This window comes from Bubalus kerabau, chromosome 10 (assembly GCF_029407905.1).
Source record: "Bubalus kerabau isolate K-KA32 ecotype Philippines breed swamp buffalo chromosome 10, PCC_UOA_SB_1v2, whole genome shotgun sequence".
NCBI lineage: Eukaryota > Metazoa > Chordata > Mammalia > Artiodactyla > Bovidae > Bubalus > Bubalus kerabau.
The window spans coordinates 28,535,929-28,551,926 of record NC_073633.1 but is presented as its reverse complement, the minus strand read 5'-3'; the positions used below and the strand labels follow the sequence as shown (position 1 = coordinate 28,551,926).

Here is a 15,998-nt window from a genome sequence, read left to right as displayed (position 1 = left end):
CCTAGCGAGATACAGTCCATGGATCCAAAGAGTCAGACACTACTTAGTGATTAAAGAACAACAATTGTACATAAGTAACACATTTTATTCATTCCTCTGTCATTTGAAAAGACCCTGATGCTGGGAAAGATTGAGGGCAGGAGGAGAAGGGGACAACAGAGGATGAGATGGTTGGATGGCATCACCAAGTCAATGGACATGGGTTTGGGTGGACTCCGGGAGTTGGTGATGGACAGGGCGGCCTGGCGTGCTGCGGTTCATGGGGTCTCAAAGACTCAGACACAACTGAGCAACTGAACTGAACTGTCAAAGCACATTTCATTTTGCTGTAGCCAAACACCAATAAAAATGTAAAACAAACAAACAAAAATCCTATATTAAATGGGATGGCAAAATTATTCAGTGGAATAATTATAAGTGAAAATCAACTTGTTTGTTCTTTAGTTCCACTCAGTTCAAACCTTTAAAATAATTGCTTTTGAAAAGCCCCCTTTCAGGCACAGCCTACTTTAATTACTTGTGGGGGAAAAAAATGACAAAGAAAGGTTTGTGGTGAGCTAGACTTTTTTTCCTGTCTGTGCACAGACCATGTTACCTATGAACACGACAAATCCCACTTCCTGTTTGAAGGAGTCACACGGGAACCGGATACTATGTATATGCGCTGCCAGGCACACAGACACTGAATTCTAAGCTTGAGGCAGAACTAGGCACATTTGTGCAGGGGAGTCCATGCCTCATGCTGCTCTCCAGTCTGCCCTGGGTGTTCCTGGCCTTCATCTTCTCTGGTAGGTATTCTAAAAGAGAAGCAAACATCTTATAATTTCAGCTTGGCTTTTTTTAGTCTAATTCCTATACTATTTTATTCACTGCTCCATCTCTGTTTTCTGATTTTCCCCACAGGATCCAGTGTAGCCCAGAGAGTTACTCAAGACCAGCCAGAGATTGCCAGTCAAGTTGGGGAGGTAGTCACACTGAGCTGTCAATATGAGACAATTCAGAGCCGTTACAACATTTATTGGTATAAACAACTTCCCAGTGGAGAGATGATTTACCTTATTGGTCAGGGTTCTTCTAGCCAGAATGCAAGGTATGGCCGCTACTCTGTAAATTTTCAGAGATCACGTAAATCCATCAGCCTCACGATTTCAGACATACAGCTGGAAGACTCTGCAAAGTACTTCTGCGCTCTCTGGGAACTCACAGTGCTTGAAATAATAGGAAAAGCTGAACAAAAACCCCAGAGCTTAATAAGAGACAGCCCGGCTGCTGCGCAACCCAGGCTGAAATACACACCTGCAGACCCCAGACAAGAAATGGTAGTCCTGTGGTTGCTTCATCTGTGGTCTGGATCAGAAGATTTAATTCTAAATAAAAGCTCCTTCTATGTCATTTGGAAGCAGGTGCCTAGAGTAACTTTCTACTGATACATTCTTCTTCTGAATTTTTGGCTTTAAATCAGCCACACAGAACATGTGCAAAAGTTGTCTAAATTTGAAAACTTGTCCCACAAAAATATAGAATGGCAGTTTCACCTAAAGAGGCTCACATCACAAATCTGGATCTAGAAGCTGAAATTGTCATGAAAATCACCTTCTTAGTCCTTTCCCCTCAGACTTCGTGTTGGGGCACAATTGGAGGAGAACCACCAGTGATGTAGAGTAAGAGATAAGTTATAAGGATTAGAACATAGGCAATGGCTAGAGCTGGTGGAAGAGTTAATAAAAACTGTTATATTTGCATTTGGTGTTGAGTTGAATTCACTGTAAGTCAACTAAAGTAACATTTGTGAAGGAAAGTTGGATGTGGACAAAAGCATGGACAAACTGTGGCATGTATGGAAATATATGAGGACAATGGAACCCACTAAAACTTGTCTGTCTCTAACCTCCTTAGGGCTCACAGTAGTGGGTGAACTTCAGAAGTGGATGTCATTTGCCATCATGCTACATGCATACTTGGTCTAATACAAAGAGAACATGAGTAAGATATCTGGTGAAAGGTCGAGGGGTTTTAGGTCAACAATAAATTGAACTATCAGAGCAGCAGCAACAGTATGTATTGCCATAGTGCCTGGAGCCCTGCACCAACCTGAGGAACATAGAAACATGCTACTTCACCATAAGTACCTTTCAAAACTTACAGGAATCTCTTTCATGGCCAACCCTAACCCAGAACAATAGAGGGAAGCAAATCCTGGGAAATAGATTTTCAGATTGTTAAGTTGACACAGTAGAAACCCACCATAACAGCTTAACTGGTTAACTTCCTTCCTTGTTAACTAGGCATTCATCAGTACCTCTTTGAATACCACAGCTTTCTAATAAAGACCACAGGAAAACTATGCTTCCTGTTAATATGATGCAATTATTCTTCATTCAACCAAAACAAGCTGTCTCCTTCAAAGAGAATACCAAATTCATTTATCCATTTAAGATTCTTTCCTCTTCTAGCTAAATCACACTCTCCCACTGAATCCTGTATCTTAACTACTGAGATACAACAAAATAAAGATTAATTTGTAGTGGCATATTTTGTGTTATAGCAGGCAGACAAACAGGAGAGGGAAGTTAAAAATGGTTAATGTATACATAAATACATTCATATAAAATGAAAATAATTATATAACTACTATAGATTTTGTTACTGCAAATGACCACATGATTGTAAGTAGGGTTTATAACTACCTCAATCCATGACCCATTCCATAAGCTCTTTATCATAGCAAGAACCTCCACTCACTATTGTACTTGACTTCCTATAAAGCAAGCTGCTTATTCAGGAGCATTGCTATGTGGAAAGTCATAAAGATGAATAAGAAATTCTGCAAGTCAACCAGTATGGTTTTAGCAGAAGTTTGCAAGGCACTGAAGACAAATCCAAGGGTCTATTTTAGTGGGAAAAAAATCTTGCTAATACTCATCGGGAATTGATGCATTGTATTCTGGGAAATATCATTAAGAGTGATACCTGACTATCATCACAAGCAACAGCACTGACAAAAGGAAATCATTTCTAAATTTTCTAAAGAAACCAAACAAATAAAACTTGCAAGGGAGATTCTTATGCACATGCTTTTTTTTTTTTTTTTGGTCATTGTTGAAAATCACTGCTAAGAGAGTGGAAAGTCAACACCAGTGTGGAAAGCAATATATGAAAAAGACATTTCTGGAAAAGTAATCAAATGCAGAATATATTAAAAGCTCATAAATCAATAAGAAGAGAAAACAGTTAACCAGAGTGGCAAAATCGTAGAGATCCAAATCAAAAATATTATATCCAATAGGTAGTAAACATGCAAGATGACCTTGATTTTACTATTTTAGAAAACCAAAATCAAACCTCACCTCTTTCATCTATGTCCTTTCAGCACCCTGAGTGGATCAATGTATCAGTGTAGCTAGTTGTATATGATATCAAAAGGATAGAGGAAAAAATAATGACTGTCTCTAGGAAGATAAGAGATTAAGTAAATGTCCTAGAAGCTTCCATCCCTGAACTGATGTTGTGGGGGTGGGGGTGGGGGGGATGGGAAGAACATCACAGATCTGGACACTGAAGGAAACACAAGTTTTAGTAGAATAAAGAAAGGTAATATTTACTGAACTTACTATATGTCAGGAACTGCAGAAGCATTTCTGATTCATTATCTAATCTAAATATCAAAACCCTATGACACAGGTTTTATTGTTCCAATGCTTGTAATCTTTGGGAAATGAGACATACATAGCTTTCCAAACTGTGAAAAATGTCTCAAACTTTTATTGTCAATTAGAGTGTACCATTTAGAGGGCTCCTTGGAGAAGATTTGGGTATGAGGAATCACTTGATCCAGAACAGGATGAATGGATGTTTCAGTGATGGGGACACTATGGTTAAAATGGAAACTAAAGAGATCTAGGCAGAATGATTCTATTAAAATCTGCAATACCTTCTAGAATTGACACCAAAAAAAGATGCTCTTTTCATCACAGGGGATTAGAATGCAAACTCAGGAAGAAATGCAACATTATCTCAGGCAAGTTTGAACTTGGAGTACAAAATGAAGCAGGGCAAAGGCTAATACAGTTTTGCCAAAAAAACACACTAGTCATAGCAAATACCCTCTTCCAACAACACAGGAGACCATCTACACTTGAATATCACCAGATGGTTAATACAGAAATAAGATTGGTTATATTCTTTGCAGCTGAGGATGGAGTTCAGTTCAGTTGCTCAGTCATGTCCGACTCTTTGCAAAGGCATGAACTGCAGCATGCCAGGCCTCCCTGCCCTTCACCAACTCCTGGAGTCCACCCAAACCCATGTCCATTGAGTCAGTGATGCCATCCAGCCATCTCATGCTCTGTCGGCCCCTTCTCCTCCTGCCCTCAATCTTTCCCAGCATCAGGGTCTTTTCAAATGAGTCAGCTCTTTGCATCAGGTGGCCAAAGTATTGGAGTTTCAGCTTCAACATCAGTCCTTCCAAAGAACACCCAGACTGATCTCCTTTAGAATGGACTGGTTGGATCTCCTTGCAGTCCAAGGGACTCTCAAGAGTCTTCTCCAACACCACAGCTCAAAAGCATTAATTCTTTGGTGCTCAGCTTCCTTTATAGTCTAACTCTCACATCCGTACATGATCACTGGAAAAACCATAGCCTTGACTAGACAGACCTTTGTTGGCAAAGTAATGTCTCTGCTTTTCAATGTGCTATCTAGGTTGGTCATAACTTTCCTTCCAAGGAGTAAGCGCTTTTAATTTCATGGCTGCAGTCACCATCTTCAGTGATTTTGGAGCCCAGAAAAATAAAGTCTGACACTGTTTCCAGTGTTTCCCCATCTATTTGCCATGAAGTGATGGGACCGGATGCCATGATCTTTGTTTTCTGAATGTTGAGCTTTAAGCCAACATTTTCACTCTCCTCTTTTACTTTTATCAACAGGCTCTTTAGTTCTTCTTCGCTTTCTGCCATAAGGGTGGTGTCATCTGAATATCTGAGGTTATTGATATTTCTCCCGACAATCTTGATTCCAGTTTGTGCTTCATCCAGCCCAGCATTTCACATGATGTACTCTGCATATAAGTTAAATAAGCAGGGTGACAATATACAGCCTTGACATACTCCTTTTCCTATTTGGAACCAGTCTGTTGTTCCATGTCCAGTTCTAACTGTTGCTTCCTGACTTTCATATAGGTTTCTCAAGAGGCAGGTCAGGTGGTCTGGTATTCCCATCTCTTGAAGAATTTTCCACAGTTTATTGTGATCCACACAGTCAAAGGCTTTGGCATAGTCAATAAAGCAGAAATGGATGTTTTTTCTGGAACTCTCTTGCTTTTTCCATGATCCAGAGGATGTTGGCAATTTGATCTCTGGTTCCTCTGTCTTTTCTAAAACCAGCTTGAACATGTGGAAGTTCACAGTTTACGTATTGCTGAACCTGGCTTGGAGAATTTTAAGCATTACTTTACTAGCATGTGAGATGAGCCTTTACAGTCAGCAAAAACAAGATCTGGAGCTGACTGTGGTCAGATCATGGGCTCCTTATTGTAAAATTCAGGTTTAAATTGAAGAAAGGCTGAAGAACCACTAAGCCATTCAGGTATGACCTAAATCAAATCCCTTAATTTAAATAATTTAAACAGTATTCAACATAACATTTTTATTAAATTCAATAAATTCATTGGCTCATTCAGCAAACAGAGAATTATTGAGTGCCTAGTCTGTACCAACCTCTCTTATAAACATTTGAATTATATGGGCTTTTGAGTAAATTTTAAATATGGGAATGTTGGATACAAATGAAAACTAAAGAGATCAAAAAGTGAGAACCATATGACTGCAATAAAGCTGTCAAAGATAGTTAAAACCTTCTATAGAGTGTTTAGGGCCAAGAAAATACAGATGAGTACAGAGGTATTACAAGTAAGATGTGTGTGCTGTGTGGTAAGTCGCTTCAGTCATGTCTGACCCTGTGAATGCATGGTCTATAGCCCAGTGGGCTCTCTTGTCAACAGGATTATCCAGGCACAAATATTGGAGTGGGTTGCCATGCCCTTCTCCAGGTGATCTTCTCAATCCAGAGATTGAAACTGTGTCTCTTAAGTCTGCTGTATTGGCAGGTGAGTTCTTTACTAGAGTCACCTGAAGTGAAAGTGAAAGCTATTCAGTCATGTCTGAGTCTTTGTGAACCCATGGACTGTAGTCCATGGAATTCTCCAGGGCAGAATACTGGAGTGGGTAGCCTATCCCTTCTCCAGTGTATCTTCCCAATCCAGGAATCGAACCAGGGTCTCCTACATTGCAGGAGGGTTTTACCAACTGAACCATCAGGGAGTTACCTGGGAAGCCTATTTACCTTCAAACCTGAGGAACTTTTCAAATAGTTGCTTGTTGACTTTGGGTCTGGGTTTAGTCTCCAGTTCTTTTATTCAGTCACAAGAGGGGGCTGCTTCATCTGAAAACTGTTTCTGGGAGAAGGGAAGGGAAATTTGTTTTCCATTGATGTGCCAAAAAAAGGAAAAATGATATGCTTTCATCTTCTTTAGACAACTTGTGCTTTATTATCCCTTGTTCAATGTGTATGGTCAAGGATTCAGGTGATCTTAGCCCAATAGCCTAAGCCCTTTCCATGTACCTCCCTAAACACTGCTTTCCCATTTTCCTGCTCTGATTATCCCTTCATCTTTCTATTCCTTAAAATCTTTTTCCCAGCCTCCAACTTTTTTTTTTTTACCACTCTCACTCATCTCCACCTGAACCCCACTTGGTTTGCCTTTCTTTCTCTCTATTCCTCTGCCTTAGCATCCTTGCTGCACAACAGCCACAAGCATTGGCATAGGGAACATGAGGATTATGGACCACTGTTCAAGGAGGATGAGGTGAACACCGTCTATGTCAATCAGCTAATACATTAAGAACAGATGCATGAAAATTGTCTACCTAGATGGTGATAAATGCATGATTCCAAGAACACTTACAAGAGCTCCGAGTTCCAGGATGTGTAGCTTTTAGTCTCAATGTTAATCTTTCCGTCTCCCAGACCACATCCTACTTTTGAACCTCCTCAAAATTTTCTGAAACATGGATAGGAATTTTAATCATCTTACAACACAGAGCTCAGTGCATTTTTCTGGGATTAAACTGGATTCCACAAGCTTCTTGGAGCATCAGCCAGTTTCTTAAGAAACAAATGATAGACCAATGGTTGTGCCTAGACACATCACTGTGATTGGTGTTCCTTTGCCAGAACCAGACATTAAACTTCATAGATGATTGCACAGTGAGCTGGGAATGTTTCACCATCTTCTGGGGACATGACTAAAACAGGGGAGGAAGACCTAAATAAGGAAATGCTTGATCATGGCTGAGAAGGTCCTGGCAACAACACAGTGGTATGTGCACTCATTGTAAGTCTTTACTAACAGCTGTTGCCTCTTTTGTCTGGAAGTTCCTTAAGCCAAGGATCAGACACAAGCCTGAGCTCTGAGCCTGTGGTCCTAGCTTGTCTTTGAAGTCTGAGGCTGGTGATTGGAGTAACTGTGTTTCTGACCATGGGTGAGTGTTCTCTGTCTACAAGGGATGACTTGAGGGCAAAGGGCCACAAAGTTATTTGCTCTCTACTCTCCCTGTGCTGTATTCAGCATTATAGTGATGGATCTGAGAAATGATCTGTGGGTTTGCTAAAGAGGCCAGATTTTTACATGACAGGTTAAATCATGGCCATGATTCCCAACGAATCCTTAGCAGTAAGCAGATTGTAGGATATCTCTCAATCTATTGAGCCAACGACCCATGGAACAAAGCCTATGGATCTCTGATTCTTGCCACATCTTAGGTCTCTATAATTTTGTTGTTGTTCAGTCACTAAATTGTATACAACTTTTTACATACATGGATGGCAGTATGCCAGGCTCCTCTGTCCTCTACTGTCTCCTGGAGTATGCTCAAATTCATGTCCACTGAGAAGGTAATGCTGTTTAACCATCTCATCCTCTACCGCCCCCTTCTCCTTTGCCTTCAATCTTTCCCAGAATCAGGATATTTTCCAAAGAGTCAGGTCTTGTCATCAAGTGAACAAAGTATTGGAGCTTCAGTTTCAGCATCAGTCCTTCCAATGAATATTTAGGGTTCATTTCCTTTAGTATTACTGGTTTGATCTCCTTGCAGTTGTGTAATGAACACCAATTATATTTTTGCAGGACATAAATAGAAACACTGGAGTAGGGGTTAGGGCCAGACAGTTATGGGAGAGTTATGACTTTGATCCATACAATTACACTAATTTGTGCTCTGGAGCTAATTTGATTTCTTAACTCCATAGGGACTGTGATTGCTGCTAAGACCACCCAGCCCAGCTCCATGGATTGTGCTGAAGAAGAAGATGTAAATCTGCCTTGTAATAACTATACCATTGGTGGAAATGACTATATACATTCATATCAGCAAAATCCTAATCAGAGTCCACAGTATGTCATCATGGCTTATGAAGCACTGTGAACAGCAGCATGGCCTCTCTGAACACAGCTTCCAACAGAAAATGCAGCACCTTGGTCCTGCCCCAGGTCACCCTGAGAGACGCCGCTGTGTACTACTGCATCCTGAGAGACACATACTGGGACAGACGGGGCTGCACCTCTGCAGTGTTTCTCTGGTGGGAAGAAGGGGGGACACAGCGGGGGAGCAGTCATGAGAGCAAATCTAGAGTCATCTGGAAAGAGAGTCAGAGAGCAGTAAGAGATGAGGAAAATGAAGGGAAGGAAAAGGGGAGAAGATGCATAAAGAAAAGAAAAGGACAAGGAAGAAGCACCTCATTAATTGATGTAGCTGAGAAGAATTATATGGCTGCTAAGAATCCTAATTGCAACACAGAAATAAAGTGAGAAGCACTAACAATTTGTCATGGTTCTTCCTTGTATCAATAAAATGTTGGTTCCAGTGTGTTAGTCTCAACCTAGAAGTGAGAAAAGTACAAATAATTCTCCTGTTCCAAAGGCTTCTTTTATGTGCAGCCTCAAGAACTGTAGCCTGCCAGGCTCCTCTGTCCGAGGGATTTTTCAGGCAAGAATACTGGAGTGGGTCGCCATTTCCTCCTCCATGGGATCATCCTGACCCAGGGATCAAACGTGGTCTTTTTTGTCTCCAGTACTGCAGGCAGATTATTTACCACTGTGCCACCTGGGAAGAGGTCCAGTTCACTCTTTACAATGCCCATATAGTATTTTGAGACATTCTGTCATTAATTGCCTTTCCATTAATAAATACTTGTTTCCATTGCTGTGGTATCATAAAGAGTGTTGTCTTTATATATCTTTGTAATTCATTTTTGTATCTACGGGGACATCTCTATTATAATGTAATGTCTGAAACTAGAATGGCTATTCACAAAACAAAGAGCTTTTAAAATTTTTTTGAGAAAGTGACAACTTGCCATTCATGTGGTATAAACAATTATATTTCAGTTAACAGGGAAAAGGTGCAGTTTGCATCCTCTAAAAATTGAGAAATGCCAGTATTTTTCATAAAATCTGAATAAACTTTATTGATAGTCATTTTACTGGTCACACAGGGTTCCAAAGAATAGCAAGGAGAGATAAGAAAGCCTTCCTCAGCTATCAATGCAAAGAAATAGAGGAAAACAACAGAATGGGAGAGACTAGAAATCTCTTCAAGAAAATTAGAGATACCAAGGGAACATTTCATGCAAAGATGAGCACAATAAAGGACAGAAATGGTATGGATCTAACAGAAGCAGAAGATGTAAAGAAGAGGTGGGAAGAATACACAGAAGAACTATATAAGAAATGATCTTCATGACACAGACAACCATGATGGTGTGATCACTCAACTAGAGCCTGACATCTTGGAATGAGAAGTCAAGTGGGCCTTTAGGAAGCATCACTACTAACAAATTTGGTGGAGGTGATGGAATTCCAGTTGAGCTATTTCAAATCCTAAAAGATGATGCTGGAAAAGTGCTGCATTCAATATGCCAGCAAATTTCTGAAACTCAGCAGTGGCCACAGGACTGGAAAAGGTCAGTTTTCATTCCAATCCTAAAGAGAGGCAATGCCAAAGAATGTTCAAACTACTGCACAATCGCACTCATCTCACATGCTAGTAAAGTAATGCTCAAAATTCTCCAAGCCAGGCTTCAACAGTATGTGAACCATGAATTTCCAGATGTTCAAGCTGGATTTAGAAAAGGCAGAGGAACCAGAGATCAAATTTCCAACATCCACTGGATCATGGAAAAAGGAAGAGACTTCCAGAAAAACATCTACTTCTGCTTTACTGACAATGCCAAAGCCTTTGACTGTGCGCATCATAACAAACTGTGGGAAATTCTGAAAGAGATGGGGATATCAGACCACCTGACCTCCCTCCTGAGGAACCCGTATGCAGATCAAGAAGCAATCGAACTAGACATGGAACTGGACATGGACTGATTCAAATCGGGAAAGGAGCATGTCAAGGCTGTATATTGTCACCCTGCTTATTTAACTTATATGCAGAGTACATTATGTGAAATGACGGGCTAAATGAAGCACAAACTAGAAATCTGTATGCAGGTCAAGAAGCAACAGTTAGAACTGGACATCGAACAATAGACTGGTTCCAAATTGGGAAAGGAGTATGTCAAGGCTGTCTATTGTCACCCTACTTATTTAGCTATGCAAAGTACATCATTAGAAATGCTGGACTGGATGAAGCACAAGCTGGAATTAAGATTGCGGGGAGAAATATCAATAACCTCACATATGCAGATGACACCACCCTTAGGGCAGAAAGTGAAGAAGAACTAAAGAGCCTCTTGATGAAAGTGAAAGAGGAGAATGCAAAGTTGGCTTAAAACAGCATTCAGAAAACTAAGACCATGGCATCCAGTCCCATCGCTTCATGGCAAATAGATGGGGGAAATAGTAGAAACAGTGACAGACTTTATTTTCTTGGGCTTCAAAATCAGTGCAGATGGTGACTGCAGCCATGAAATTAAAAGACACTTACTCCTTGGAAGAAAAGCTATGACCAAGCTAGACAGCATACTAAAAAGTAGAGACATTACTTTGCCCACAAAGGTCCGTCTAGTCAACGTGATGGTTTTTCCAGTGGTCATGTATTGATGTGAGAGTTGGACTATAAATAAAGCTGAACGCAGAAGAATTGATGCTTTTGAACTGTGGCGTTTGAGAAGACTCTTCAGAGTCCCTTGGGCTGCAAGGAGATCCAACCAGTCAGTCCTAAAAGAAATCGGTCCTGAATATTCACTGAAGGACTGATGCTGAAACTGAAGCTATAATACTTTGGCCACCTGATGGGAAGAACTGATTCAGTGGAAAAGACCCTGATGCTGGAAAAGATTGAAGGCAGGAGGAGAAGGGGATGACAGAGGATGAGATGATTGGATGGCATCACCAACTCCATGGGCATGAGTTTGAGTAAGTTCCAGGGGTTGGTGATGGACAGGAAAGCCTGGCCTGCTGCAGTCCATGGGGTCACAGAGTCAGATATGACTGAGTGACTGAACTGAACAGTCATACAATAAAATATAATTTATAGATCTATTTCAACTTGCAATAGGGATAAGTCTCAATAAACCATTTTAAGTTGAAAATATCAGTAAGTGGAAAATGCATTTAATATACTTAACCTTTGCCCTGCTTCATTCCATATTCCAAGGCCAAATTTGCCTGTTACTCCAGGTGTTTCTTGACTTCCTACTTTTGCATTCCAGTCCCCTATAATGAAAAGGACATCTTTTTTGGGTGTTAGTTCTAAAAGGTCTTGTAGGTCTTCATAGAACCATTCAACTTCAGCTTCTTCAGCATTACTGGTTGGGGCATACACTTGGATTACTGTGATATTGAATGGTTTGCCTTGGAAACGAACAGAGATCATTCTGTCGTTTTTGAGATTGCATCCAAGTACTGCATTTTGGACTCTTTTTTTGACCATGATGGCCACTCCATTTCTTCTGAAGTCTTCCTGCCCGCAGTAGTAGATATAATGGTCATCTGAGTTAAATTCACCCATTCCAGTCCATTTCAGTTCGCTGATTCCTAGAATGTCGACGTTCACTCTTGCCATCACTTGTTTGACCACTTCCAATTTGCCTTGATTCATGGACCTGACATTCCAGGTTCCTATGCAATATTGCTCTTTACAGCATCAGACCTTGCTTCTATCACCAGTCACATCCACATCTGGGTATTGTTTTTGCTTAGAAATATCAATAACCTCAGATATGCAGATGACACCACCCTTATGGCAGAAAGTGAAAAGGAACTCAAAAGCCTCTTGATGAAAGTGAAAGTGGAGAGTCAAAAAGTTGGCTTAAAGCTCAACGTTCAGAAAACTAAGATCATGGCATCCGGTCCCATCACTTCATGGGAAATAGATGGGGAAAGAGTGTCAGAATTTATTTTTGGGGGCTCCAAAATCACTGCAGGTGGTGACTGAAGCCATGAAATTAAAAGACGCTTACTCCTTGGAAGGAAAGTTATGACCAACCTAGATAGCATATTAAAAAGCTGAGGCATTACTTTGCCAACAAAGATCCGTCTAGTCAAGGCTATGGTTTTTCCAGTGGTCATGTATGGATGTGAGAGTTGGACTGTAAAGAAGGCTGAGCACCGAAGAATTGATGCCTTTGAACTGTGGTGTTGGAGAAGACTCTTGAGAGTCCCTTGGACTGCAAGGAGATCTAACCAGTCCATTCTAAAGGAGATCAGTCCTGGGTGTTCATTGGAAGGATTTATGCTAAAGATGAAACTCCAATACTTTGGCCACCTCACGCAAAGAGTTGACTCATTGGAAAAGACCTTGATGCTGGGAGAGTTTGGGGGCAGGAGGAGAAGGGGAAGACAGAGGACGAGATGGCTGGATGGCACCACTGACTCGATGGACATGAGTTTGAGTAGACTCTGGGAGTTGGTGATGGACAGGGAGGCCTGGCGTGCTGTTATTCATGGGGTCACAAAGAGTTGGACATGACTGAGCAACGGAACTGAACTGAACTGAAGATCCAAAATATTTTTTGCAAGTTGTAAATTTATGTTGTTATTTAATATATCATCATAAACTCTACTGGGCTTCCCAGATGGTGTTAGGGATAAAATACCTGCCTATGAATGCAGGAGATGTAAGACACATGGGTTCAGTCCCTGGGTGAGAAAGATCCCATGGAGTAGGGCATGGCAACCTAGTCCAGTATTCTTCTCTGGAGAATCCCATTGACAGAAGAGCCTGGTGGGTTACATTCCATAGGGCCACAAAAAGTCAGACATGACTAAAGCAACTTAGCACTCATGCATGCATAAACTCTATTGCCTTTTTAAGTAAGAAAATATTTTTGAAGATCTTTATATTTTTTTAGTGTCACTTTTTTCTGTTTTTCAGAACAAGGGGCCTCAGATTTTCATTTTGCATGGAGTCCCACAAATTCTACAGCCATCCCTGCAGGGGAATCTTGAGTACCCAACTCAGACTTGGGAGGAGGGAGCTATAAGCCAGAATGCAGTTAGGCTGATTGAGAAATAATTTTTTGCTTTACCTGTGAGTGAGTTCATCCACCTCCTTCAGGTTCCATAAGTCACTGAGTTGCTTTCTTTCTTTATTTATTTTAATAAGTATATTATATGTTATAGATAAAAAATAAAAAATATGTCTCTGAAAACAAGTTTCCTGCTTACCTATGGCTCATCCATGAGATGATCTTGATACTCAGTGAGTGAAGTCCCATTTTATTCCATTTTACTTCAGATTTAGGTTCACCTTGATCAGTCATTGATCTCATAAGAAAACCCAGATCTGACTTTGTCCCAGGTACCCTGCCTCTGCTTCTGAAGAGACCCCTGTGTTGCTTTTTGACAACCTCAGTCTCCCGAGACTGCATGGGGATATGAAAATGGTCTTGAGGTTCCAGATTCAGGCGATTTTTCCCCACTCACATGTCACTCTACATTGCACATAGATCAGATCAGATCAGTCGCTCAGTCGTGTCCGACTCTTTGCGACCCCATGAATCGCAGCATGCTAGGCCTCCCTGTCCATCACCAACTCCTGGAGTTCACTGAGACTCACGTCCATCGAGTCAGTGATGCCATCCAGCCATCTCATCCTTTGTCATCCCCTTCTCCTCCTGCTCCCAATCCCTCCCAGCATCAGAGTCTTTTCCAATGAGTCAACTCTTCGCATGAGGTGGCGAAAGTACTGGAGTTTCAGCTTTAGCATCATTCCTTCCAAAGAAATCCCAGGGCTGATCTCCTTCAGAATGGACTGGTTAGATCTCCTTGCAGTCCAAGGAACTCTCAAGAGTCTTCTCCAACACCACAGTTCAAAAGCATCAATTCTTCGGTGCTCAGCCTTCTTTACAGTCCAACTCTCACATCCATACATGACCACAGGAAAAACCATAGCATTGACTAGATGGACCTTTGTTGGCAAAGTAATGTCTCTGCTTTTGAATATGCTATCTATCTAGGTTGGTCATAACTTTCCTTCCAAGGAGTAAACGTCTTTTAATTTCATGGCTGCAGTCACCATCTGCAGTGATTTTGGAGCCCAGAAAAATAAAGTCTGACACTGTTTCCACTTTTTCCCCATCTATTTCCCATGAAGTGATGGGACTGGATGCCATAATCTTCGTTTTCTGAATGTTGAGCTTTAAGCCAACTTTTCCACTCTCCACTTTCACTTTCATCAAGAGGCTTTTGAGTTCCTCTTCACTTTCTGCCATAAGGGTGGTGTCATCTGCATATCTGAGGTTATTGATATTTCTCCCGGCAACCTTGATTCCAGCTTGTGTTTCTTCCAGTCCAGCGTTTCTCATGATGTACTCTGCATATAGGTTAAATAAACAGGGTGACAATATACAGCCTTGACGTACTCCTTTTCCTATTTGGAACCAGTCTGTTGGTCCATGTCCAGTTCTAACTGTTGCTTCCTGACCTGCATACAAATTTCTCAAGAGGCAGATCAGGTGGTCTGGTATTCCCATCTCTTTCAGAATTTTCCACAGTTTATTGTGATCCACACAGTCAAAGGCTTTGGCATGTCAATAAAGCAGAAATAGATGTTTTCTGGAACTTTCTTGCTTTTTCCATGATCCAGCAGATGTTGGCAATTTGATCTCTGGTTCCTCTGCCTTTTCTAAAATCAGCTTGAACATCAGGAAGTTCACGGTTCACATATTGCTGAAGCCTGGCTTGGAGAATTTTGAGCATTATTTTCCTAGCGTGTGAGATGAGTGTAATTGTGCGGTAGTTTGAGCATTCTTTGGCATTGCCTTTCTTTGTGATTGGAATGAAAACTTTTTCATTGACCTTTTCCAGTCCTGTGGCCACTGCTGAGTTTTCCAAATTTGCTGGCGTATTGAGTGTAGCACTTTCACAGCATCCTCTTTCAGGATTTGGAATAGCTCAACTGGAATTCCATCACCTCCACTAGCTTTGTTCGTAGTGATGCTTTCTAAGGCCCACTTGACTTCACATTCCAAGATGTCTGGCTCTAGGTCAGTGATCACACCATCATGATTATCTGGGTCGTGAAGATCTTTTTTGACCAGTTCTTCTGTGTATTCTTGCCATCTCTTCTTAATATCTTCTGCTTCTGTTAGGTCCATATCATTTCTGTCCTTTATTGAGCCCATCTTTGCATGAAATGTTCCTTTGGAATCTCTGATTTTCTTGAAGAGATCTCCAGTCTTTGCCATTCTGTTGTTTTCCTCTATCTCTTTGCATTGATCACTGAAGAAGGCTTTCTTATCTCTTCTTGCTATTCTTTGAAACTCTGCATTCAGATGCTTATATCTTTCTTTTTCTCCTTTGCTTTTCACTTCTCTTCTTTTCACAGCTATTTGTAAGGCCTCCCCAGACAGCCATTTTGCTTTTTTGCATTTCTTTTCCATGGGGATGGTCTTGATCCCTGTCTCCTGTACAATGTCACGAACCTCACTCCATAGCTCATCAGGCACTCTATCCATCAGATCTAGGCCCTTAAATCTATTTCTCACTTCCA

At 41.0% G+C, this 15,998-nt stretch overlaps 1 gene segment (V, D, J or C); it reads left to right on the top strand.

The window, feature by feature from the left end:
* Positions 1–739: 739 nt before the first annotated feature.
* On the top strand, positions 740–8,480 carry LOC129621973 (T cell receptor delta variable 1-like). The segment is given in 3 exon segments: positions 740–788; positions 904–1,260; positions 8,305–8,480. Coding segments are annotated over 3 exon segments (582 nt in total).
* The last annotated feature ends 7,518 nt before the right edge of the window (positions 8,481–15,998 follow it).